At 50.2% G+C, this 25,006-nt stretch overlaps 1 protein-coding gene across 1 annotated transcript; it reads right to left on the bottom strand.

The window, feature by feature from the left end:
* Positions 1-9,400: 9,400 nt before the first annotated feature.
* Sox14 (SRY-box transcription factor 14) lies at positions 9,401-11,344 on the bottom strand. Its single transcript, XM_021660139.2, has one exon. It carries the CDS (start codon positions 10,943-10,945, stop codon positions 10,223-10,225), a length of 723 nt encoding a protein of 240 aa, XP_021515814.1. The 5' UTR covers positions 10,946-11,344; the 3' UTR covers positions 9,401-10,222.
* Positions 11,345-25,006: the final 13,662 nt, after the last annotated feature.

Raw genomic sequence — 25,006 nt, 5'->3', positions numbered from 1 at the left:
CCAACAGGCTATTTTGCCTATGTGTCCAGACAGAGTCAACGTTCCTGGAGTAACATTGAACTCTGTTGCCTTCCCCCCTCCCTCTAAGCCAGAAATTCCAGTAAACAGATGGTCTGAGGTTTGGTACTTTCTTGGCCTTCAGCTCCAACACCCTTCTTGGGCTGCTGGAGTCTTCTGGGCCATTCTAAACATATCCCAGGTCATCTATTTTTAGGTTCCAGGGGGTTACACTCAGAGAGCTCACTACTTCTTTCGCTTATCAAGGGAAAGAGTAAGTGCCCTGGATAGCTCTGGTAGGGAACTGAGGGCTGATTAATTATAAGGATTCTGTGTGTGTGTGTGTGTGTGTGTGTGTGTGTGGTTAATTGGCTGTGACGTGTCATTTCTGTTACTACCCTTTTCCCACCCTATTCCATTAACAGTGATGTAGACTGTTAATAGGGGTTAATAGGCAATCTGAATTCTGTGTAGACACAATTAGCTGTCAATCAGGAGAGTTAGGAATTCAGACTAACAGGTGTGTGCGAACACATTCATGAATGAAAGCCCTTTCAATTGCCCCTCCACTCCATCCCCCCCCACCAGAAGACAGAAATTGAGACATATCTCTTGTGGTCTCAATTTTAAGAACTTCTTTTTCTTCCCGTGTTTATCTTTACTTTTAGGCACTATCTAAAGGCTGAAAACATAATAGGGGTTCTCATTGCAACAATAGCTTATTACAAATGAGATTTACCTGTTTTTATTCAGGTTATCTCAGTACAAGATGAAGATGCCTTCTTTCAGTGGGCGTGATGACTTCAGCTAGCCATCACATTGTACAATGGAAGATAATGGATAATCACACACACACACACACACACACACACACACACACACAGAATGTCCTGTAGAAGGTGGCATGAAAGGGCAAAAGAATATCCTCTGAAATGTGGATGGTTTGGGCCAGCCAAGAACCCCAGAAGGGTTTACCTGTAGAAGAACGCTACCACTGCAGAGAGACCCAGGCCCAGGGCTTAGATTCTGTTTTGCCACTGAAATTTCTCCCCATAAAACAAAATATACAAACCCACCTCCATATCACTTATTTCATCTGTTCATTGTGGAACAAACTTTTGAGGAATGTCTAAGCATCTCTGACCATCTGTAAGGAGGCAAGGCATTTCATTTTGGTGCAGGTCAACCTCCATCTCCTCTTAATCCTCCATATTGAGAAGGTTGTCCAGGAATACTGCTGTAGTCTTTCCACTTTACATTTCACCAGGCCAGAGGTGACAAGATGACCTGAACCCTAGGTGTCACTTGGGTCTTCCCAGAGTGTCATCTGTAGTTACAGAAACTTTCTGGTCATATTAGTTCCCAACATGATCTACTTACACACACATGTAACTTTCTATAAATCAAAACTGTATTTAAAAAGGGAAAAAGAAGTTCAGCTCACCCCTTCAGAAGATGACACAACTTTGGGTCTTCAGCTCAATTCTTGCTCATTTAATTCTCAAAGATATTTCAGGGCACATGGATACTTCTTATTAGGCATAATTTTCTCAAATATTTAAGAGCCCAAGAGGTAAAAAAAAAATCATCGTAAGAAACAATTCTACAATGTCTTCAAGGTGTCTTCTTATCCAGCTGATTTGGGTTGAAAGCAGTTATTCCACAGGAGACTGCACCATTTGAGGCAACACTAAACACAAAGCACTGTAACTTTTGATAATAACTGTTATTCCTTTTATTTTATTGAAACTTAGGTTGGTGAGAAAACACATTATCACAACCCAAGAGAGCAGGACCAGAAAGAAACACACAGCCAAGAGGGATGCTGTGAAGGTTTTGTCAAGACCTGTATTGGAATGAACAGTGTTCACAGTTTAGGAAGGAAAATTAAACAAGGGTAGAGGGAAGAAGGAATAAAAAGGGAAAAAGGAATGAAAGGATTAGACTTCAGTTGGGGGGGGAGGATGTCACCGAGGGAACTATCAAGCAATCAACTGTCAAGCAGTTTACTTGTGAAAACTATCACAAGGTGCTGGCATTGTCTCCCCATCCTTGCTCAGGATGTGGAGACATCAGGCATTTATTTGGACACCACCAAAGCAGGGGACGACAGTATGTGACTCTGTTGTTCGGGAAGATCATAGAGAAAATCATGCTGGGTGTGACTTCCCAGTTTATTTCCAAAGAGGAAAAAGCTCTCCTTATCTAACACGCACACCCTGGGTGATCCCCAGATGACAACTCTAATTTCTTTTCTAATAAACACAGACTTTAGTATGCACTTAGGTGATCACAACAACTTGAACACACATACGTACAAATTGATACTGCTTACACTTTTTTTTTTTCTATCCAAACCCCTCAGGAACTGTATCCTTGTTCATCCTAACATAGACTGCGATTTTAATTATGTAGTGTGTTGCTGACCTGCTATATGACTGCACAGGAGGATTTGGATGCTGCTAAATTTTTCATTTTACAGGAAGATGTTCCTGCTAAAAGCATTTCTATTGTGTGCATATTTTGTGGAAAATAATTGCATATGCTCTGCACTTGATCCTAAGCACAGGCAAGCTGCGTACACTCAAACTGCAGGAAAAATGACATGTGACCATGGTTAACATTTTTGTCATAGAAACATAAAGTTAAATTACCAGGAATATTCAACAGCAGCAGCACTCTCTCTCTTTTCCTGTGTTTGCCTACTTCACCGAATTCTAATATTATTTTAAAGAAAGAAAACTTCATTGTATATTCTAGCAAAGTGTATTGGTAGGGGAAGGTTTAACAGAGCCAGAGAGAATGTGCAAGGAGTGAGAAAGTGAATTGATGGATGGATGGTTAAATGAATATAAATGAACTGACACCTTTACAGGAAAATAACATTTCTTTTCTTTTTTTATTCTATAGATCAGTGGGTTTTGTATCTGTAATTCTTTCATATCAGCAAAGAGGAAATAAACTCTCATGTAAATCATTTTGCCCCCATCTGGAGCATATTAAAACCATGCCTTTTTTTCTTTCAGCAGACTCCCTTTCCCCATTTGCTTATCAGCTCATCCACCATTACATTTTAAATGAAATTGCAAGACCCTTGTCCCTCCCCCAAATTCCAGCTTGATGTAGGAAAGTGGGATGCAGGCTTTCCTTGCTTTAGAATAGTGACCTAGATTCAATTACAGATAGACCCAGAAGATAGAGGTGACACCTCACAATTTTCTTAGAGGTCTTGAAAAAAAAAAAGAAATTCCAAAACAATACTTGATGGGAAAGAGTCTGTTTAGACCCTCATTTCCTCACTTCTCTGCCTTAACTACGTTGCTCTGGTCCATTTCTTTGTTCTGATGGAACACTGAAAAATTTTCCCACGGGACTCAGAAAAATAAAAACAAAGCGGGTATTTGAAGGAAATTTCCCACTTTTGGCTTTTGGAGGTAGGTACTACCTGGGGTGTGTGGTGTGTGTGATTCTACAAACTGAACCCCAGACAAGATGAACGAAACCGCACAGGGCACACATTTCTTCCTCGTTTCTTAAAGAGCAAACAAATTACATAACAAATCTGTGGCTGTTAGGGCCACACTCCACACAGAGCAGCGAATGAGGAAAAAGCAGACATGTATTTGACTGATTTTCCAGTTCCTGTAGAGAAATGTGGTCAAAAGACAGAGGAGCAGCTCCTGAGATTCTGCTTGCCGACTTTTATCATTAAATTAAGCATATAAATGACCTTAACGGGTGGCTTGGTATATTAAATTAAAAAAAGAAAAAGCAACAATTCTGCTCTTTTTTCTGCTCCGTCTCTGATCTCGGGCTGAAAGGAGATAAGAGCTGGGGTTCGGTCCTCGCTGCTAGGGTCTGCCCAGCTTCCCAAGGAACGGGGACACCGGCGCCCAAGATGCAGAATTTCCCTGCAAGGTTCACAGCACGCGGTCCGGAGCGGGGCCCGGGGCCCACCATCTCTCCTCTCCAAACAAAGAAAGCAAAGTCTCGGGCCCGCCTCAGGACCCGGGTGCCTGAGAGCCTGGAGCTGCGGCCGGCAGCGGCTGTGCCCAGAGGTGGACGCCGCGGTCCCCGCCCGCCGCACGCTTAGAGCGTAGGAAGAGGGCAGACCTGAGCTCGCGTCTATGCGGGTATCCGCAACGCACCCTCTGCAAAAGCGTGCCCGAGTGCTGGGGTGAGACCCAAGAAAACCGGTCCCAGGGTTTCCCCGGGGATTATTTTAGGAGTGGAGAACGGGGGGCTCTGCGGGGCGCTGGCCTCGGCCTTGGGCAGATGGGTGCTGGAGGGTCCCCGTGGCCGCGCTGGACAGCCCAGGAAGCGCCCGGGCCCCCCGGGGGAGCGGCGGAGGATTGTTTCATTTCAAAGTGAAAAATCTGCAGGCTTTGGGAAACGATATTCAAAAAAGTATATAATCTCCATATGGCGTTCAATGGAGGATCCTCAATTTACAGCGGCAGATAAGGCGAGAGGGTGTAATAAAAAATCTGAAGCCCTCCCCTCCCCCCCTCGCCGCCTCCCCGGAATCGCACCTTGGGCAGCGGAGCAGAATCCGGAATGTGAACTTCTCCCGACATGTGTTTCCCGCAGATAAGTAAACAATCTGGACGTGAAATGGAAATGCTAATTAACGCGGTAATGCTGTTAGACCTCGAGTGTGCAAATCCCATTGACTCGCCGCGCCACGGGGGGTGCCGGAGCCGGGGGACCCGCGGCGAGCGCCCAGTCCGCCCGCACCCTCCCCGCCTTCTTCCTCCACGTCCCCCCGGCCCGGCTGGGCACACCGCGGTGTGCTAACTGTCCGGGCGCGGGTAGGTTGGGGTCAATCTCCCCGGGGCCTCTTTCACCCCACTTCCCAGCGTAGCACTATTGACAAGGGTTCTGGGGTTCAGGGGTTCGGGCCCTCCACTGCACGGGCTCTGCGTTGGGTGGGTGGGGGGCAGCGGCCTGGAGGTCGCTAGAACTCCCCTGTGCCCCTAGGGCGGAGGGCGGAGGTGCCATCCCCAGCCACCTGCTTGGCCTGACCCAGGTCTGCGGACGCGCCCTGGTGTCCCTGCCCCGGGAGCTCTGCAGCTGCTTTTTCTCTCCCCCCAGATTGGGTCTTAAAACTCGGAAACCGCACCAGACACTTTAAAGTAGAGAGGAAACTTGAGCACGCCTGTCACCCTGTCCCCGCCTGGCTCTCGGCTCCTTCCCCTAACCTGCGCGGAGACTTTGGGGCTTTGGGGGAGCGGGGACGTCGGGGGAGGAAGGAGAGAAGGAGGTGGAGGCCCCGGGAAGGAGGTCCAGGGAGGCCCTGGGCTTGCAGCCCTTTCCTCTTCAGGGTGCACAACTTTCTCCCCAGACTTCGGGAGTCGCGCTTGGAGCCTTTGGGGCGCAGAAGACCCCTTGCTGGGATTGGGGCTGGGCGAGCCCAGCCGCGGACCCTCCTTCCTGTTTGCCTTCGGGCAAACGCGGCTAAACTCTCATCTCCAAACCCGGGCGGTGTAGCTTCCAGGGAGCGCCGTAGGTCCACGGCGGGGTTCAGAGCTCCGCGGGCCCACGGTCGGGGTCCGCGAGGGCCTCGCCGACCTGTTCCCCGTCCGCTCCCCCGGGTTGCTAGCGCCCCCTTGCCTGCCTCGACTTCATCAGGCTCCGAATTTCTCGGCCGCGGCTCACCCGTCAGGGCGGCCGCTTCTAGGCCAAGGAATCCAAGAAAACAGCCCAAGCAGCAACTGCCAGGGCTGGTCCCGAGCGAACCGGCGGCTCGGGGAAGGTGGGATGGGCGGGGGGGGGGGGGGGGGGGGGAGAGAGGCCGGGAGGTCAAGTCGAAAGCCCCCGCCAAGGTAACCCCCCCAAAGGTCAACGACACCCCCCCCCCCCAGCCTCGCTTTCTCCTTGGCACGACCCACACCCCACAAACAGAGCCGAGAGAGACTTCTTAACCCGAATCTTGGCGCGTTCCTCGTTGGGCGAATTGAAAAGACTTGGAAGTTCATTGTCCGCCGGGACAATGGTGGCGAGGCCCGGATCGCGAAGGGGCGGGAGGGGAGACGGGAACCCGCCGAGGCGGAGCCGGCCTCGCTGGCTTGCCAGGTTTTTTGGGGCTCTGGCAAGGCCGCCGTCTCTCCGCAGAGCCCGCGGGGCCGGGAGGGGCTCGGGCAGTTGTCCCGATGCAGTGGAAGCGCCTGGTCCCTAGGTGGTGGATGGAGTTAGCATCCCGGGGGTCAGGTGGCTTCGGCTTGCCAAGGCAAAGCTGGAGGGGTCTCGGGGGCCAGTCCCCCACAGCCCAGCGCCACCCGCTCGCAGGGGCTGGCCTCCTCCTCCGCGTGTAAAGTCAGACGTGCTCAGAAAATCGACCCTTAACACGGGGAGGCCAGGAGCCTGGAAGGGAATAAAAAGTTTTGGGGAGTGGGACCCCCAACCCAAGGAGAGGAGAACCAAGCAACCAAGAGCCCTAAGTTTTGGGAAGGGGAGGCCGGAAGCTGGAGTGAGGCAATCTGCCAACTCTCTCAGGAGTCTGGGCCGGGGGAACCCCGGAGACCGACCACCGCGACGTTCAAGAACGAAAACCTAGCTAGAACCCCGACCGGCCGGCACCCGGAGGGCACACGCGGTTGGTCTAGCCCTCGCCCGGTGTTCGAACCCGTTAGGACGACGCGCGAGGCCGAGGGGACCGGTTTGGAGAAGGGGTTCCCAGGCACAGCGGCGTCTGCCGAGGGGGACACCTGGGACTCTCCTCTCTCCATCACCTCCGCTGGAGGGAGGAAGCGGGACTCCTCCCCGGGGCAGGGCGGGCGGCAGGCCCTCCTCCCGCCGGGTGCGGGACCGGAGCACTGTGGAGGGAGTCCGGGCCGTGCGTCCCCGCGGGGAGCTCCGGGCCAGCGGGGAGAAGCGGCCGTGGGTGCGCTCTGGGCGGGCGGGGCGCTCCTCTGCCCTACGGGTTTGCTTTAAAGCTTTTCTCGAGAGAAAGAGACAGTGGTGAGCAAACAGGTTCGACACAGACCGCTCCCACCTCACCCGCCCCCCTCCATACACACACACACACACACACACACGCGCGCGCACACATACGCCTCCCCAGGGGATGCCTCCCCCGTCTGCGGCACACTTTCAAGTCTGTAACCGGACCCCCGTCGGCAGCGTGACGAGCAGGATTTGGGCTGTCGGGGCGAGTTGCGGCCCGGGCAGCCTGGGCCCAAGCGAAGGAACTGCCACAGGCCCTGGGGTGGGTGGGTGGGTGGGTGGGGGCGGGCTGGGCCAGGTCGGAGGAGGGCAGGCCCGTCTAGGAAGAAAGCAAAGCGCCCGGGGAAGAAAGGTCTGGAGCCGGGTCTGCCGCTGGCCGTCGGGACTCTGTGGGGTGTCGGTGGCCCAGCGGCGGGCTCCGGGCTCCTCTGGGTGCCGGGGCGCTCCAGTTTCCCGGACAGTCCCGAGCCTGGGCTCGGTCCGGAGGAAACCTTGCTTTCCACATTTTTTTTTTCCCCAGGGCTGTTTATTTGTTTTAGTTGTTCCTGGGCCGGGAGGAGGCCTTCGCCACCCACACCTGCCCGGTGGCCCCCTTTTGCAACCTAACCTCACTTCCCAGGCAGCTCAGTGGGGACCCCCTGCCTGGGTTCCTCCGCAGGCTGCTGGCTGGGTCCTCCCGGGCGCTCCTGCGCCGGGCTCTGAGCGGGAGGCATCAGACCCCTGTAAGCTTCGCCTTTGGAGATGTTAAGGGACACTGAGCTATGAAGGGGAGCAGAGGGGCTGACAGGACTGTCAGTTGGGGTTAGATCAAACAACGGAAGCAGCGCCGGCGTCCCAGGCCTCCTGGGCTTCCTAGGGGGCGGGAGGAGGGGCGCCCAGAGTCCCTGGACCCGTGGGCCACCAGAGGCTCGTCACTTCCTAATTGTCTCGATTTGTAAGAGGGTTTTGTAATGCTAAATAAGCGTGGCTCAGCCGGCCTGGCCTCTTCCACACCTCCCTCACCCCCCCAAGCCCGCCTTTGTTTACCTTAGCCTGAGCGTTCATTTATTTATCTATCTATTATTTATAGGCGTCCCGTCCTATTCAGCGGCCTTGTATGTTAATTGTGTAATACCATTTAATTCTAACATCGGTCTCAAAAGAGCTCTTAATGAGAAAAGCATATACAACACGAATCACTTCGCTATTCAGCGCAGCCAGATGGACAACTGCTAACTTATTTTTTTTTTTTTAATAATGAAAATCCTCCCTTGACAAAGGGGTTTGGATGAATAGGCTCCAAACAGCACCTCAAACCCTTCTAATTGTTTTGCCGACAATATGCTAATCCTGTGGTTTTGCCTTTGGTGACAACATTTCTCTCCCTCCTCCCTCTACCGAGTCCTTCGGGGAGGGGGGGGGGAGAGGGCTCTCACAAATCCCTCAACAGTAGTCAAAAGGCCTTGAACCATCCCTTCCAGGCCCCAAAGCCAAGCCAAGGGCGAGGGGGAAGCACGCTGCCCACAGAAAGATGAGGGGCGACGGATTTCGGGAGTGAAACTCTTGGGGGACACCAGAGGAGAGAAGCACACTTCGATTTAGACAGCAAATTCCGGAGGGCTGTTGCACTGGACCCCATCAGCAAAGCCTAGGCACCCTCAAGCAATCACACGGGGGGTGGGTGGGGGGGAGAAGGACCCGGTCTCGTTTTAAAAACTGTTTGAAGAACTCGGCCCGAGGCATGGCAACATAGCTTTTTTTTCCTGTCTTTTCCACCCATCTTTTTTTTTTTTTTTCCCCACAAGGGGACGACCCTTCCCCCCCCCAAAAAAAAAGATGTTATCCATCAGTTAAAAAAAAATTAACTTAGGAACTTAGCCTGGGGTCCCAGAGTCTCAGGGGGGACTGACAGAAAAAAAAATCAATTATTGCATTCTCATGCCATGCCCCTGACTGAAGCACCACAGCAGATCGCTCCAGGAGCCAAACTTGTCTCCTCCAAAAGACCGCAACCCCCCCACCTTCGGAGCGGAGTTTTCGAAAAGCGAAGCGTCCCAGAACTCCAGAGACCCCACCTTTGTCTTAGTCCATTCAGGGCTGTAAGTGCTTTGACCCTGTTTATGAAGATGGCGGGAAGGCGCGGCGCCCTGGGATGGACAACCTTTGTCAAGCCTCTAAAGGCAAAACTCCGGGTCATCAGGGCGCAGCCCAGATAGATCCCAGATTCAAGGCTCCTCTAGAGGTCACAGGCCACCAGGTTCTGCCCGGGCAGGACCTCCTTCAGCCTTGGCGGCTCCAGCCCTTCTAGGGACTGTCAGCCAGGAGGAAGACTGGCGTCTGGAGCTAACTAAGCCTCCTGACTTGATTTTACTCACACCAAAGGTTACTTTTTTTTTTCAACGACAGATTGTCTTTATTCAAAACGTCTTTGTTCAACAAATGAACAGAGAAACGAGGGGAAAAAATCCTTCTAGGTACATTTCCAAGACATTGTCAAAACATTTATGACCATGTAGGATTTTTATTATTATTAAGGTTTTTTTTTTTGTCCACTCTCTACTTCCTGACTTCATAACCTGACATTCTGTCTAAAAAGTAAACTTAGGAGTCTAGGAGGACTGCGTTACACAAAGTGAAGCCATGTGGTCCTTTTCGTTTTTTATCAGAGCAAACACGACCAGAGTATAGTATTAAACAGAAGGGTTTCCCTTCCTGAAGTTTTAAACTTTTAAGCCTTTCTTCCCCCGTCCCACAGGAAGAGCAAATGGTGCCTAGCTGAGTCTGATGGCACCGAGACCCAGCTCTTTTCTTCAATGGGAAAGGAAAAAATATATAAATATATATATATATACGCGTATTCTAGATATAATACCGGATCTGGGAGTTCCGAGTCCAAAGCCTATCCGAGGAGAATAGGGGGTCGGGAGGGGCATAAATAAAGCAAAACTGCCAGATTTTTTTTTTGTTTTGTCCGAAGGGGGTACAGTCGGAGACTTGCTTTGGGAGAGTCGGGAGAGGGGCAGGTGTGCAGCTGTCTCAATGTTTGGAAATTTCCGGCACGGGGTCTGTGCCTTGGGTCCAGGAGGACGGCTCCTCCCTTCCCCCTCCCCCGGAAGAGAGAGAGAGAGAGAGGCGCAGAGTCTGGGGTGGGCAAGGGGGCAGCGGGCAGGCCTGACCCAGAGCCGTCTGCGGGCCAGACTAGGTGCGAGGGAAAGAGATTTCAGATCTGTGCTTCCACGCCAGCCTGCCAGCCAGCCAGCCAGCCAGCCACCCATCAGGTCCGGGCCAAGCTGGGGGAGGGTTACATGGCCGTAGCGTGGGCTGACGAATAAGGGTCTATGCCAGTCTTGGTCATGCCCGGGAAGAGGATGTAGGCGACAGGGGGCTGCAGGGTAGAGGCGGACCAGGCAGTACAGTTACAGGGCACCACGTAGCCCGGGTTGGTGGGGGACGGGTGAGTGTGCGTGTGCTGGCTGGGGCAGCCCAGGCTGCCGAAGGCGCCGTTCTGATAGCCCAGGGTGGACGCGTAGGGCAGAGCGCCGGTGGCCAAGGTGTGGGGCACTTCGCCCATCTTCTGGATGGCGCCGGAGCTAAACTGCGCGGGGTCCAGCAGGGAGTAGGGCGCCGAGGCCGGCGGCAAGAAGGCCCGGGCTTTCTCGGGCGAGCTCAGGAGGCCGTCGGAAGCCCCCACGGGCAGGCCGGCCGCCTTGAGGGGGTCCGTGTCGCCCAGGTAGGGCAGGGGGAAGACATACCTGTCCTTCTTGAGCAGGTTCTTGGGCTTCCGCCGAGGCCGGTACTTGTAGTCCGGGTGCTCCTTCATGTGCTGGGCGCGCAGCCGCTTGGCCTCGTCGATGTAAGGCCGCTTCTCGGCCTCGGACAGGAGCTTCCACTCGGCGCCCAGGCGCTTGCTGATCTCCGAGTTGTGCATCTTGGGGTTCTCCTGGGCCATCTTGCGCCTCTGGCCCCGGGACCACACCATGAAGGCGTTCATGGGCCGCTTGATGTGGTCTGAAGGTTTGGACATGGTCCCGGCTGGGCGGGCGGGCGGGGGCGGGGAAGGCAGGGGCCCTGCGGGGCGAGCCTGGGCGCGGCCGGCCGGCTGTCTTTCCGTCCGTTCGTCCCGAGCCCCGGGGACTCTGAGCTGGCCCCCCTCGCCTCGGAGCCCCCCGCAGAAGGGAGAGCAGAGGGAAGAGCCGAGCCTTGCAAAGTTTTCAACTGATCATGCCAGTCCCGGCACCCAGGCAGCCCCCGGGGGGCCGGAGGGCGGGAAGGGGCAGCGGGGAGAAGAGGGCCCTCGGCCCCGCGGGCACCAGCGACGGGGGCCCCAGCACCGGAGTCTCGGGGTTAAGTGGCCAGGTGATTTTTTTTTTTTTCTGGCGAGGGCGGGAGGCTCCTCCTTCTCTCCCTCTTCACCTTCGCCTTCCTCTCGTTCCCGTCCTTTCCCCCGGGCTGCTCTGGCCGTGGCTCTCCCCCACCCCTGCCGGTGGCTTCTCCCGGCGCTGGCGTGCCTGGCACTGCACCTGGCCGAGAATGCGGGGAGGCTGGTGAACCGCAGCCAAGAGCGGCGAAGTTCAAAGGCGAGGTGGGCCGGGACCGCACGCACTCTGACATAAGCGCGGGGCGGCGACTCCCCAACCTGGGCGCCAATCAGCGGCGGGGAAGGCGAAGGGGGCGCACCTGCCAGCTCGCCACCGGCGGAGGCCGGAGCGTCCTCGGTGGGGGCGGGGAGAGGTGCGGGGGACGGGGAGCCGAGCCGAGCGAGGAGCCCGGGGGCTCGGGGCTCCGGCGGCGTCACGCTGTCTCTGCCCGGATGGCAAAACTCTCCCGGGGGCCGCGTCCTCTTCTCCGGTCGTTCCAAAGGGAACCGGTGCCTCCGACGCGAAGATCCAGGGAGCCGTCAGCAAAGGCGGCCAGCCTAGGGCGCAGGAGATAGACAGGACAGCCTAGTCACCCGAGGCGGAGACAGCACCCCCACACCCCCAGCACACCCCCAGCACACACACACACACACACACACACACACACACACACACACACACACACGGTAAAGATTCCTGGGAGAGGAAAAGATGTAGCAAACTCAGGGCAAAACAAAATAAAACAAAACAAAAATAAACTTTTGGCGCCAGAACCTCTGCTGTGCTCTGGTCTCTTCCTCCTAGGTCGGCGTTGGGCGCCACCACCTGTGCTCTAGGATGCTCGGGGCCCCTGGGGGTCGGCGTAAAGCGCCCCGAGCGGAGGCCGGGATGCTTCCTGGCTTTGCAGAGGTTTGGGGTCCTGATGGGTGACACCTTAACGCTACGACACCTCCTCACTTTGGGGGCCCTTGACGCTAGGACTCTTGGCTGAGCGCGAAGGGCGTGGGGGGCTGAAATCGGCGGGCAGGGGGTCTGTGCCGATTCTCATTTCTTTACGCCGTTGTCGTTAGTCGGTTTTAGACTCCCAGCTTTGCTCAGCGGCCCGCACTGGAAGCGCAGAGTCGCAGGCGGGGCGCGGGGGTCTTCCCTCTCAGCCGGGCTCGATTTTTCCCAGGGTGCCTTTCCCCATCCAGCGAGGACAGGGGCTCGTTTCTGAGTCAGCTGAGCATTCTTCGGGTAAAGAGGACGAAATAACCCTCGGAGCCAACCTGCGTGCCTGTTTCCTTTGAATAATTGCCTGGCCGACGTGAAATGCCCTTGGGGGAAATATTTATTAAATGGAAACCATTGTCTCGGGTCCTGAAGGACCCGAGTGTGTTCCGGGCTTATTGGCTTTTGCACCAGCCTCTCCCGGGAGGACAGACCAGAAACGCACACAACTCAGCTACCAGAAGCCGCGGGAGGGGGAGGGGGCCAGCAAGCGAAGGGGCAGGGAGGGAGGGTCTTCCTCTTCTTTTTAATGTAACTATGGTGTTTGGAGGAGAGAATCTACTTCCGCTTCCTATGATGGCAAAAATTTAGTGTGGGGGGGAGGGTCCCCACAGCTTTAAGGCTGATCTTCAGGGCGCGGGGTGTTATTCCCATTTTACAGATTAGGAGTAACCACAGGGAGAGCTGGTTTGGTTCTGGATTCCCCCAGATTCAGCTGGAGCCCCAGCTTCCCGGAGAAAACTCCGATCTCCGGCCTGTTGTAAAGTCTTCCCTAGTGTCCCCTGCCCCTTCGCTGCCAGCTTCTCTCGGTCCCTCTCCCTCTCCCCTTCTCTTCCTCCGGGCCCTCCTCCACACACAACCTCCAACGGAGTCGTGTGCGGAGAAGTACATTTCAGCTCACTTCCAGGAGAATATCAACGCCCAGAAGCCAACTTCTGCTGCGTCCTCAACTTGCTGCTCTGGGGCCTCGCCAGGGATCTGAGATCCGCAGATTCGAACCTGTAACTGAGCGATGGTGGCTGCTTTGGAAAGAAATAGTCACGTTTGCAGAGTGAGGACTCACCAGCCCCACTTGGAGGTTTAGGTTGCTGCAATACACCTTCTTGGGAGGGATCTGAAACAGCATCTCAGGTCCGTCTATTCCCACTTTCAATTCTTTCTCCTCCTCCAGCCCTAAGTTGGAACCCAAGAGCTATCCACAATTCAAGAGCTATCCATCTCCAGAAGAGTACTTAACACAATGTGGGCAAGCTGGTGGTGGGGGGGTATTAGATTCACTCAAGACCCCTTAGCCTGAAGGGCAAGAGTTCCGGTGATCTCCAGCCCCTCTGACTCTTGCACTGCGTTGTCTTCCAAAGGCGCCCCACTCCCTGCCCAGGGAGCCGAGACCTCATCCCCCAGAGCTCATCTCCAGGGAGGGCAGAACCAGCAGTTTGGGTCACAGCCAGACAGGCATTGGGACGCAGGTCATCTAAACAAAGCTTCTGTTTTCCTGAAGTCTGAAATTCTGACCTCAAGCAGTGACTCCAGTCTCCAGGGACGGAGGCGCCCCTCTCAGCAAACTGTGCCCCACTCCTCCTCTAGAAAGTCCACGCTCTCGGTACGGGGCCTCTTTATTCCACTCGGTGGCTCAAGGACTTGGCACACCAGCTGGGGAAACCCTGAGCTTGAGATTCTAAGTCAGTGAAAGTGCTCTGAAGTCCGGAGCCAGTCCTCTCCTCATGAGCCTCTTCTGCTGGTGTTCCCTGCCAGGCGCAGGCTCCGGCACTCTCCTGGGCCTCTGTTGCCCCAAGGAAGCGCTTTGGACTCCTTCGCACACCCCAGAAATCTGGCCTCCGGACTGTCGCTCTCAGAGGGCCTTCTCTTCCCAGCTTGGGCTGTCACACAAGACTCTGTGTCAAGCGCCCTTCCCTAGGCTCTGGTGGATCCCTGTGGTGTCAGGGGCTTTGTAGGGCGGAAGCTGTGTACCTACCACCAGGAACTCAATCTCAGGGTTCAGAGAAAATTGGGAAAATTTTCTTCTGCCCGGGGCCAGGGAAAACTTTCCCCGACGGGTGGTTTTCCACTAGCACCAGTGGACACAAAACTTCAAAGGCAGCCATGTAGGGCCTTATCCTGCCGGACTTGCGCGCACCCTGCCTGTCCTCCGAGCTCGCTCTCCTGCCTCTGCTGGCTCCACGTGGGTGGGCTGAAGTTAACTGCTCCGAGGCTTATGGACTGAGAACCGCTGAGCACAGACAGGAAGGTGCACAGCTCACATCTTGGAAAATGGTGCTGGGAAAGAGCAGAGCTGGGCTCGCAACTCACCGCAGGAACTGGTTTTAGGAGAAACTACGAGAAAAGCGCGAGCACTGGAGGCGTGAGATCTCGGCGCATTCTCTCCTGTCTTTAAGCTCGTAATGTGGGAGCTTTTACGAATGTAGAGGCAAGTAGGTGCTTAGCGACAAAAACGTCGGGGGTGATAAACTGATCATTGGAAATGACGAACTTTGGCCAACCTGTACGTTTTAAGTTGTCTTATCAAAATGAAATCCCTGGCACCCTTTCCTCCACGTCCCACTTTCTCTATTCTAAAATTCAGGGTCCCCAGAAGGACCCGGGACTCTCGTTTAATTAACTAAGGTACTTTTGCAAAGCTGGGCTCTTCTCTTCAGAACTCAGTTATCTTGAAGTTTCGTTCTCAGCACCAGACTGGGGCTGAGCAGAAGGGAAGGGCTTGTTTCCACACCAGCGCATGCCCAGTGTCCCGGGTACTTACCTGTTGCTGTGTAAGATGCCCAAAGCTAAGAGGTGTCGTCTTTAATTGCCAACAAGAAGCAGAGGAGGGAAGGCGGGCACCAGAATGGCACTGATTGGAGAAGCATAACAAATCTGGGTGAAGTTGGCCGTACCCATTGTCTGGAACTTGTAGTTCCCATATAACGTTTGGGTTTTATTGTGAGTATACTGGGAAGTCATAAGAATAAAGACACACCGCGATCACATAACAGTAATCTTCAAGAATCACCCACAAAAGCAGAGGCAATTGTACTTATGACACAATATAGCTTCCAATATGGGCCAGAAAGCTTTAGATGTGGACTGCCAATTTTAGCCTTGGGATCAGCTGCTTAATCATCCCTTGAAGGGAAGGAGACCCAGCTGAATGCTTCAAGCTTCTCTAATGATCCTTTGCCTCTAGGAACCTGGGATTAAAGCTGTTCGCAATTACACAAACACACGCATTCATGGCCAGTGTGTACGAGCAGAAGTTCCCGACTGCCCAGTAAGTACAGTTCTGCTTCCCTGAGGGCACCCTAGGACCTTGAAATTGATCCTTCCTGGGGAAATTTAGTTAGCATCGCCCCAACCCAGCTTTGTGCACTCAGCCTGTGTACACTCAGCAAGCACTCTGCCCACGGTGTATCTCCTCAGCTGGCACTTCTTGTTTCTCTAACCAAAAGGCCAAAGAGCTTCTGCGTGCCTCTGCTTTGGGTGTTACTGTCCCCATTTTATGATGGAGCCCTAGATTGGCTTTGAATCATAAACAATAGTCTTCAAGGCTCTGTTTGTCTAATGCAATTGGCCAAGTCACTGGAGCGTCCATTCTCTTGCCAGTTTTATCACAAATGACTCATTGCAGAGGAGAAAAACAAACTCTGGCAACAAGCCCCAGTCAAGGGTCATAACGGCAGCTCACCTCTTTGTGGTACCTGCCTCTGCCCGCAGCCGGAACAGCTGGGGATGGTAGGGCAGTTAGCAGTTCTGAGACGTACTGTGTTCAACACACTTATTTCCCATTCCCGTTTTCGTTATCATTATTATTAATTTCACTTTTAGCTGTTCTGAAGAACAATGCTTAACAATTTATGTAATAAAAAGTCCTGCAAGTGTTTGCCGTGTGAACTGATGGCTAGACAGAAGGACTGTAAAAGCTCAAGTCCTAAGGTTGTCAATGTTACCGTAAGACTCTAGGCAAATGGCTAAACTTTTTGCTTCACCTTTCAAATCTACAAAAGGGGGATAATGAAAGATAGCACGCCTATTGTTACCTTCCAGTCCCTGAATTCATTACGTATTGCTATGTTGCAATCATTCCAAATTTTAGTGATTTTTTTTTTAAGCAACAGAAACTTGTTACGTCATATGGTGTATGAGGGTGAAGAATTGAGGAGCCACTTTGCTGGGAAATTCTGACTCATGGTCTCTTGTGAGGGAAAGACTCACGTTGCCCAGTTAGAGTCATCGGTGGACTTGACTGAGCTGGAGTATCTACATCGAAGCTTCTTCATGTGGCTGGCTATTTGCAGGAGGCTTTTCCCTTTCATGTAAGTCTGTCCTTAAAGATGACTCATTACGCAGTGACTCAGAGTAACCAAGACAGGAGCCTAGTACACTGGACAAGGGTGTTCAAATCACAGATAAAGGACAACTCAATGGTGTTAGTATGACAACACCATTGGTGCTGCCTACCACAGACCTCAGCTGGAGAAGAACAGGGTGGGGGGCGGGGAGGTTGAGGGCAGAGCTTTGCAGGTAGCAGCTCCACAACTCTAGTTGCTGGTGTTGCCTCTTCCTGACATGACCAGAGGCAGCTCATAGAAAAACTGCACAGAAAACACCCCTTAGGGCTCTGATTCCCTCCACCTCATCTTCTTGCTCCCACCCACCATCCGTAGGTAGTTCTAGTATCGTGTTTGTTGTTGAACTGACAAAAGCTTAGGTTATTACACCTTTGCACGTATTCATAGTTGGGCATTGTAGTTTTCCAAACTATTCTTCCTTTTCTACTTTCTGAAAAAAAGTGCTGCTTTTCCACTTGGTTTGTTGTTGCTGATTCTCTCCATAGTGTCTTACACAATTTTCTACGGGGCCAATGTCTTAGCCTGTCAGGCAAGAAGGTATTATTGACTGGGAAACTTGTAATTAACCAAAATGCATTCCTCACAGTTCTGGAGGCTGGAAGTCTAATATCAATATGCTGGCATCCATAAAGGGTCTTCTTATAAAATCATAACACAGTATTGGCATCATAAATAGATGGGGGAGAAGAGAAAGAGGTGGAAAGAGCAAAAAAAAAAAAGAGAGAGAGATACTTTTATGAGACTATATCTCCAACCAAGGACCATGTGTGGATATAACCTAGAGCTACTTAGGTTTTTAATAGTCTTTCCTTATTCTCAAGGGAACTATTCTCCAAGATCCCTCAGTGGATACCAAACTGAGGATTGTACTAAACTCTGGATATGTTTGTGTTTCCTTCATACACATATCTATGGTAGAGCTTAATTTGAGAATTAGGCACAGTAAGGTAACAATGACAAACTAAGTAGAAAATCCATTACTAGGACAGCAAAATGGTCATTTATTAAGTAAATCTATTAATTAAGACTAGTTCTGCCTGGCATGGTGGAGCACATCTTTAATTCTAAGCACATGGGAGGCAGAGGCAGGTGGATCTCTGAGTTGAATGGCTTGAAATTTCATCATAATATTTATAATGCATTGCAAATCAGAACTGGAGAATTTATGGTTCTAGAAATTTCCATTCAGTATTTTTGGAGCATGAATGACTGTGGTAAATGAAACCATAAAACATGGAACTACAGATAAAGGAATACTGCTGTAATGAATCCACTCTCAAGTACAAGAAGGCTTTGCTCTCCTGGCCCAATCCCTCTTTAATGACTTCACAGAGGTCTCAAGTGAGGAGACAGGGGGAACAAGAGAGGGGTCATAGCGGTGTCTGGCTTCTGCGTGGGTTCTAGCTATCTGAGTTCCAGCAAACACCGTAACCACAGTTACCAATCTCCTCTCCTCAGCCCAGTATAGGCTTCTTTATTCTTGTTCTTCCTAAAGCAACGAAGGAACTCCTGTGTCTAAAAGGGTCCTGCCTACCAGTCTGGAGGACCTGGTGTCTTCTATAGGTTACTGGAGAGAACCTGAGCTTGTACTTGGGTACAAGTTTAATTATGAGCCAAACTGGGCAAGCTTGTTTAGCTGGCGAAGGCCTACCAGGAGTCGATGGAGGAACTGGAATGGAAAGAAAGGGGTCTAACTTTACCGGTCTTGTCCACAGGGGTTTAAATTGGATTAGTGAGGCAAGGCTAAAATTTGAGAAGAATTTGGAAGAGGCCACAATAGGCACAAGCTGCAGTTCTAACCCCTCTCTTGTGTAGATACTGTGTATGTATAACTGTACCTAATCTATATATCATAAGCCTGGGAAGGAAGAGCCGCCATTATTTTTTCCTGTTTGAAGATTAAGAAAAATTGGTAGACAGGACATGTCTAAAAGTCACAGGTCAAGAGGTCAGTGGGTTAGGGTTGCACTCAGGTGCTGCTCTGTTCTTGCCAGCCTGGCTGCACTGTATATAACCCTGGGTGAAAGCGGGTGATATCCAAGCTGGACAGAAGCGGAAGGCTGCCTTGAGCAGGGGACTAGACCCTCTTTCTTTATTTAAAACAAAACAAAACAAAACAAAACAAAAACCAAGCCAACAAAGGAAGATCTTTTAGGCTGAAGGAGGCGTTCATGGGAAAACTATAAAGATGGGGGAAAGAACACAGAAACTGGGAAAAGGGAAATGGTGCGATAAACCAGACCCTAATTATTCTGGATGCCAGGATGAAAGACAACATGCCAGACAGGCAATCGAAGTAGCGTATTCGGATATGGAGAGTAAAATTGCAAATGAAATATATGACATCCATAGAGCCTTACCTAGCTAGGTGGAGATGGGGAGAAATGAAATGATGTAGTACATTTTAGCTGTGCTTACTTATTCTGAGTAAGAGCTACTGTTGACATAATATTTATTTTAATAAATCCTCCCAAATCCTTAACTTTTTTTCCCCATAAGGAGGAGTCTGCTGATAAGAACGTATTTTGGAAGCAGTTGTAGTTTTCACCAGATATAGCTTTGTACTTCCTGGCTACAACCATTTTTAGATCTGTTCTGAGGACACTAAAATGGATTGATCCTCACATTCACCTATGTTCAAAAGTGAAATCTGTAGAATAAATTTAGAAATGATTAGCCTGGATTACAAATCAGGGCAGCCCATTCATATTTCATGGATTATAATACAGGAGCTAATATCAACCCTTGTGCTTCATTGTGTTTACACTGGAAATTTTTTCTTTTTTAAATGAATTTTTTAGTAGACACGAGATACTGTTGCCCTGGAATGGCTCCGTCTCTTCTGCATGTGCATGCCTCTGGGCCAGGATTGCCGGTTAAGCCTGTGTACTTAAGCCTGCTCCACCACAGTGTGAGACTGAAATATTCATCTAAAGATGTCTAAAAGGAGGTCAGACTTATTCTACACGGAAAGATGGTTTTGAGTTGAGTAAGCAGGTTAAATCCTAGCAATTCTTTTGTGGTTCCAGTGTGTGGCATAAAATTCCCTTCTCGTTTATGAGTCCTTAACTTACTAACTAAGTGTCTTAGGGTTTCTATTGCTGCAAAGAAACAGCACGACTGAAAAGCAAGTGGGGGAGGAAAGAGTTTATTTAGCTTACACTCCTGTTCACTTCTGTTTATCACTGGTGAAAGTCAGGACAAGAAGTCAAGCAGGGCAGGACTCTGGAGGCTGGGGCTGATGCTGAGGCCATGGAGGGGGCGCTGCTCACTGGCTTGCTTCCCATGGCTAGCTCAGGCTACTTATAGAACCGCCAGGACCACCAGGTCAGGGACAGCACCATCCACCATGGGCTGGGCCCACCCCATCAGTCACTGATTGAGAAAATGCCTTATAGCTGGATCTCATATGGGCATTTCCTCAACTGAGGCTCCTTCCTCTCTGATAATTCTAGCTTGAGTCAAGTTGACACACAAAACTACAATTACTAACACAAAGCCCAAGACCCACAGTGCTGGCTGCGCAGTCAAATTATTTCCCCTATACTTTTTTACTATTTGGCATTGATTTTCATTTTCACCATTTCCTGTAGTTGCTTGATGAAATTAATACTAGTCATGAATTTGAAAGCAGGCAGGTGATCAGCTCTGGCCAATGAAAGCTGGGGCTTGGGGGAAGAAGGGTTTTCTTGATGCAGTAGATGTGCACAAGAGGGCGGTATCAAGTTATTCTGTTTGCCAGCATGTCTCCATCACTTAAACACTGCAGTGAGGCATCCCTCTGAGGAGAAAGATCATGTCAATGAGATGAGGATGGGAAATGGTCAGAGGGGAGCATCTAGTTTCTTGACACCATCATTGAGTCACCGAATTATTTCTTTTGGTGTAATGCCAAATCCTGTGAAAATGAAGCAAACCTTCCACCTTCGCTACCCGGCGTTGGACTCAGCTGGGTTTATACAGCAATGGCTTCCCTTGCTTATGCAACAGCAGGAGCTCCTTTGGTATGCACATCTGGATCTTCTTTTTATGGATTTTCTGCTCAGCTACACTGCATCTTCACATACTTGAGCATAGTAAAATTGTGATTATTTTTACTGAGCAGTTTATTTGGGCTGGCATCTGCTTGCCGTATAAATAGCAAACCAGAAGGAATAGAAATGGCCTGTGTTTAGTTCCTTCCCATAAGGATGTTGGGGCAGCAGAAACCGCTCCACCTCTACAGATTCTAGGGGATATGTGACCTCCAGTGGGGCTGGGGCTGTTCCTCTGGTTTCTCTCCTGGGGCTGCAGGGCTGACACTTACCTGTGCTGCTGTTGGCACTCCTGCAGGCTCCCTCTGGCTGCTTGGCAGTCTTTCCCCTCACCTGTTGTTCTGACTGCACACCTTTCAGTGATGCTTCAAGAGTCCAGCCCCCTAAAGTCCAGCCACCCCATTGGCAGATCTCTCTTAACCTTTTCACACCCAAACTTGGTCAGTTCCCTCCACCCTCATCTTTTCTTTCTCTCTTGTGTGAGAGAAAGAAGGTCTTTCCTGTCACCACATCGTTCCTTTACCTTGTTCCAGGTCATGTTGACACATCTTCCAGGGAGATTTTATCTTGCAGATGGATACTGGTTTCTCTGTTTGGAGGCAAAAGCTGCCTGAGGTAGTTCCTCAAGCCATCATCTTGTGGTCCCCTTTTCTTTACAAAATATTACTTGGACTTTGCATCTCAGGAGCTGAGATGGTCCCTGTGGTGATCCGGAAATAGCAGGTATGGTTCCGGGTGTCTCAAGTGCCTTTGCCTTTGGAGTCATCCTTGCACCTCCAGACCCAGTGTCCCGCAGCCATTCTCTCCTCCCATTTGAACTGGCAAAGGCAGTTGGGCCTTCCTAATTGCAAATCCTCTACTGTCCCTCAAGATTAAGTGCTTTGCATCGAATACTCTTCAGAGGCTTGGGACTGATAGCTTAAAGGATGTCTTCTGGATTGTCCGAGGCTTGTCTTCTGCTCTGGACTCTTCCTAACTGCAGCCTTGTTTCTGTGCACAGTGCGTATTTCCCTATGGGGGCTGAACATTGCCTTTTAATTCTTCCATCCAACGTGCAAGCTGCTTTGCTTCCACATTGCATCTCCTTGCTTTTTCTTTCTCCAAACCAGCGACATAGCCATCCTTCCCTTTCCCCCCTTTATCCATAGGCTGCCAACTACAAGCCATAGTTAATCATTTTTAATTGCCACTTACTTATCCTCCTTGCTGCTTTCTTATCTAAGGCTCTTATCACGTGATACCTATGCTTTGTTTCTAGCCATTCTGCACAATGGCTGGATCTCTATTTAAAAACCACTCAACACTCTTTTGTGCACATTGCCAACTGTGATAACATTGTTTTTCAAATGTGGACAAGGTGTCCATTGCTTGCCTGGCTCATAGAGCAATGTCCAGCTGGCTTTTGCTGGTGTCCCTTTGGTTGGATGGAGGACATTTACTTCTTTGAACCTGACCCTCCCACCCCTGTAATACACATTATTGTCATGTGCTCTTTAAGCGCGCTGAAACTGGACTCTGAGTGAAAATGCCTCTTTTGTTCTAGTCTCCAGCATGTTGATTTAAAATGTCTTTTAAAAGATCAAGCTGAACCCTTAACTCACCCTGATAGTGAGAGATGAAAACCACCAACAGGTAAAGGTATTAAAAACATTGTGCCCTTGAGAAGAGATAAAAGATGAACCATTTTCAACATAGGCTACCATTGTTTCACATGGCATATGATAGCTGCGGTCATAATGAAAGGCCGGAGGCTCATCCATGGAGAAGACACATTGCCTGGGAATCTCCCAGTGAGGAAAGCCGGCATGCTGCTCCCAGCAGGGCTCAGCTTGCCATTCCTGCTGGCTGTGTTAAGTGCCTGATTTGATGAAGTTTTGCAGTTGATCTGTTGCTTCTGTCTGTCTGGTACTTGGTTTTCATTCCTTTACTCTTGCTTGGTACATGCTTGATTAAACTCACTCATCTGAAACAGAAAGCATGGCTGTCATAGCTCATGCTCCACATGGGGATGTTAGCTTATGCTTTCTTTTGGTGGATGGTGAGCCAGAAAGGGGCCTGACACAATTTAACCTGCTCCTAGTAGTGGTTGCCCAACATTCTTCCCCCTAATATAACTGAATTTCATCACCTTCCCAAGTGTCTCCTTTGTCCCACTTCCTCCTCCTCCCTTTTCTTTCAAGATCTAACCTTGACTCGGGGGGCAAAAAAAAAAAAAACCTCTCTGGAAAAAATGTCCTCCCTCATGAATCTTCTGATTTTAGGCACTTGGTTTTTGTTGTTGCCTAAAGCGAACAACGATTATAACCAAATGCCTAGAAAATAGGAAAAGGACTTAAAGACACCGTGAGAGGGAAGGGAAGAGAAAAGACAACATCCTGAAATGCGGGGACAGTCACTCAGGGGAGCAGTCTTCCTACGAGGAGTCAATATTAGTTTCCGAGGTCATAACACAGAGAAAGCGATGACTTCCCCGGAGGTTGATACGATGATGAAAAGGAAATACCATTCAAGCAACACACTTGGCTTGGAGCAAAGATAAAGAATTGCTATTTCCTCGTCATTTCTCTCCCTTCCAAGAGACCTCTAACACTTGCCCTGAAGCTATACCTATTTAATCTGGACATTCCTTTGTCCAGACCTGAGTCATATCCCACTCAAGCTGTAAAAGAGGTTGGAGATATTAGTCTTTGTTTAAGCACCTGTGCGATATTCCAAATACTTTGTACCTTGGTCACCAATGCAGTATCAAATATAGGTTGTATCTCATGAAGTGGGCCTTAAGTCAGATCAGAAATTGGTTGCTTCCTCCCACAGACTTTGTGCTTATCCTACAAGCTTTGTGCCCAACATATCTTGCAGGAAAGATACCAGTGGATCAAAGGGTTTGTGGCTGGCCTGGTGTTTATGCATCTCTTTTGGTAGCCAGCAGAGTACCTTCCCATACCAAAGAAACTAGAATGTGAGAGTAAAGGTTCTATGTAGACACCAGCTTGACTTCCCATGTTCAATGAGTCATGGAGGCATTGTCTTCAGCAATGGGCCTTTGCTGTCAGTTTGTGGAGAGCAACCTAACCTAACTGTCTCCTAACAGAAGAATGGATTTAAAAAATGTGGTGCATTTATACAATGGATTATTACTCAGCTGTTAAAAAAAAAATGACATCGTGAAATTTGTCAGTAAGTGGACGGAACTAGAAAAAAAAAATCATACTGAGTGAGAGATTCCAGATCCAGAAAAACAAATGTGGTTTGTGTTAGCTTCTATGTGGGTATTAGCTGTCAATGATAACCAAGCTACAATCCGTAGAACCTCAGAGGGCAGGTATACAGTAAGGGACTAGAGGATACAGATAGATCTTGTTAGGAAAGAAAAAAAAATAGAGAGTTATGAAGGGATGGTGGGGGCTGGATGTGAAGATCACGTAGGGAAGGGGAGGGGAGAAGGGAATAAGTAAAAATATGGGGCTGGAGAGATGGCTCAGATGTCAAGGGCACTGACTGCTCTTCTAGAAGATCCAGGTTCAAAGTCCAGCAAGCACATGGCAGCTCACAACTGTCTGTAACTCCATGATTCACATACACATACACACAGGCAAAACACCAATGCACATAATATAAAAAAGAAAAAAAGTAAGGGAATATGGAGAGACAGCTAAAATTAAGGGCCATTTGAAGGGTAGTATGGAAACCTAATACAGTAGAAGCTTCCTAATGCATAATATAATATAAAGATATTATATTTTATATATACATATATACATACTATATATATTATATATATTTCTTAAAATGTATGCACACACACAGATATTTGTGAAGGTGACCTAAATAAAATCACCAAATAATAGGGAAGACAGAGCCAAATGGCTATCTCTTCTTAACAAATGAAGTTCCAGTACCTGGACTAGGTTACAGCTGATTGAGTTGTTGGCAAAAGGGAATCCCAAAAGAAACCCAGGCTACTGCCAAGACAATCTACCTTTTAAAAAATGTGCTACCAGACAGTTTTTTCAAAGTGATGGAAAAGTAATGAAGGCACTCCTTACACTGGTCAAGAGGTGTACACCTCATTTTTGGCTTTGCTAACAAAACCCACCGTTTACTCCATAATCTATAAGGGGCAAATATAGGCTCCTTTGTATTCATAGGTGAGCAAGTCAGTTGGTTGTGGAAATGAGACCGGTAGACTCCACATAAGAGAACACCTGATTGAGGGCTTCGGGAATGATTCTCCTCCTTCTTGAAAAGGGAAATTTTACTGCTGTCTCTCATACACCTCCTCAAATGTTCAGCCCCTCTCTCATGGCAACCTTCTCTGTGTATGCCTGTGCCAGTGTGCAGGGGCCCTGTGATAAGGTCT

This window comes from Meriones unguiculatus, chromosome 6 (genome assembly GCF_030254825.1).
Source record: "Meriones unguiculatus strain TT.TT164.6M chromosome 6, Bangor_MerUng_6.1, whole genome shotgun sequence".
NCBI classification, from domain to species: domain Eukaryota; kingdom Metazoa; phylum Chordata; class Mammalia; order Rodentia; family Muridae; genus Meriones; species Meriones unguiculatus.
Note: the sequence above shows the minus strand (reverse complement) of the source record. Positions and strands in the feature narration are given on the sequence as shown.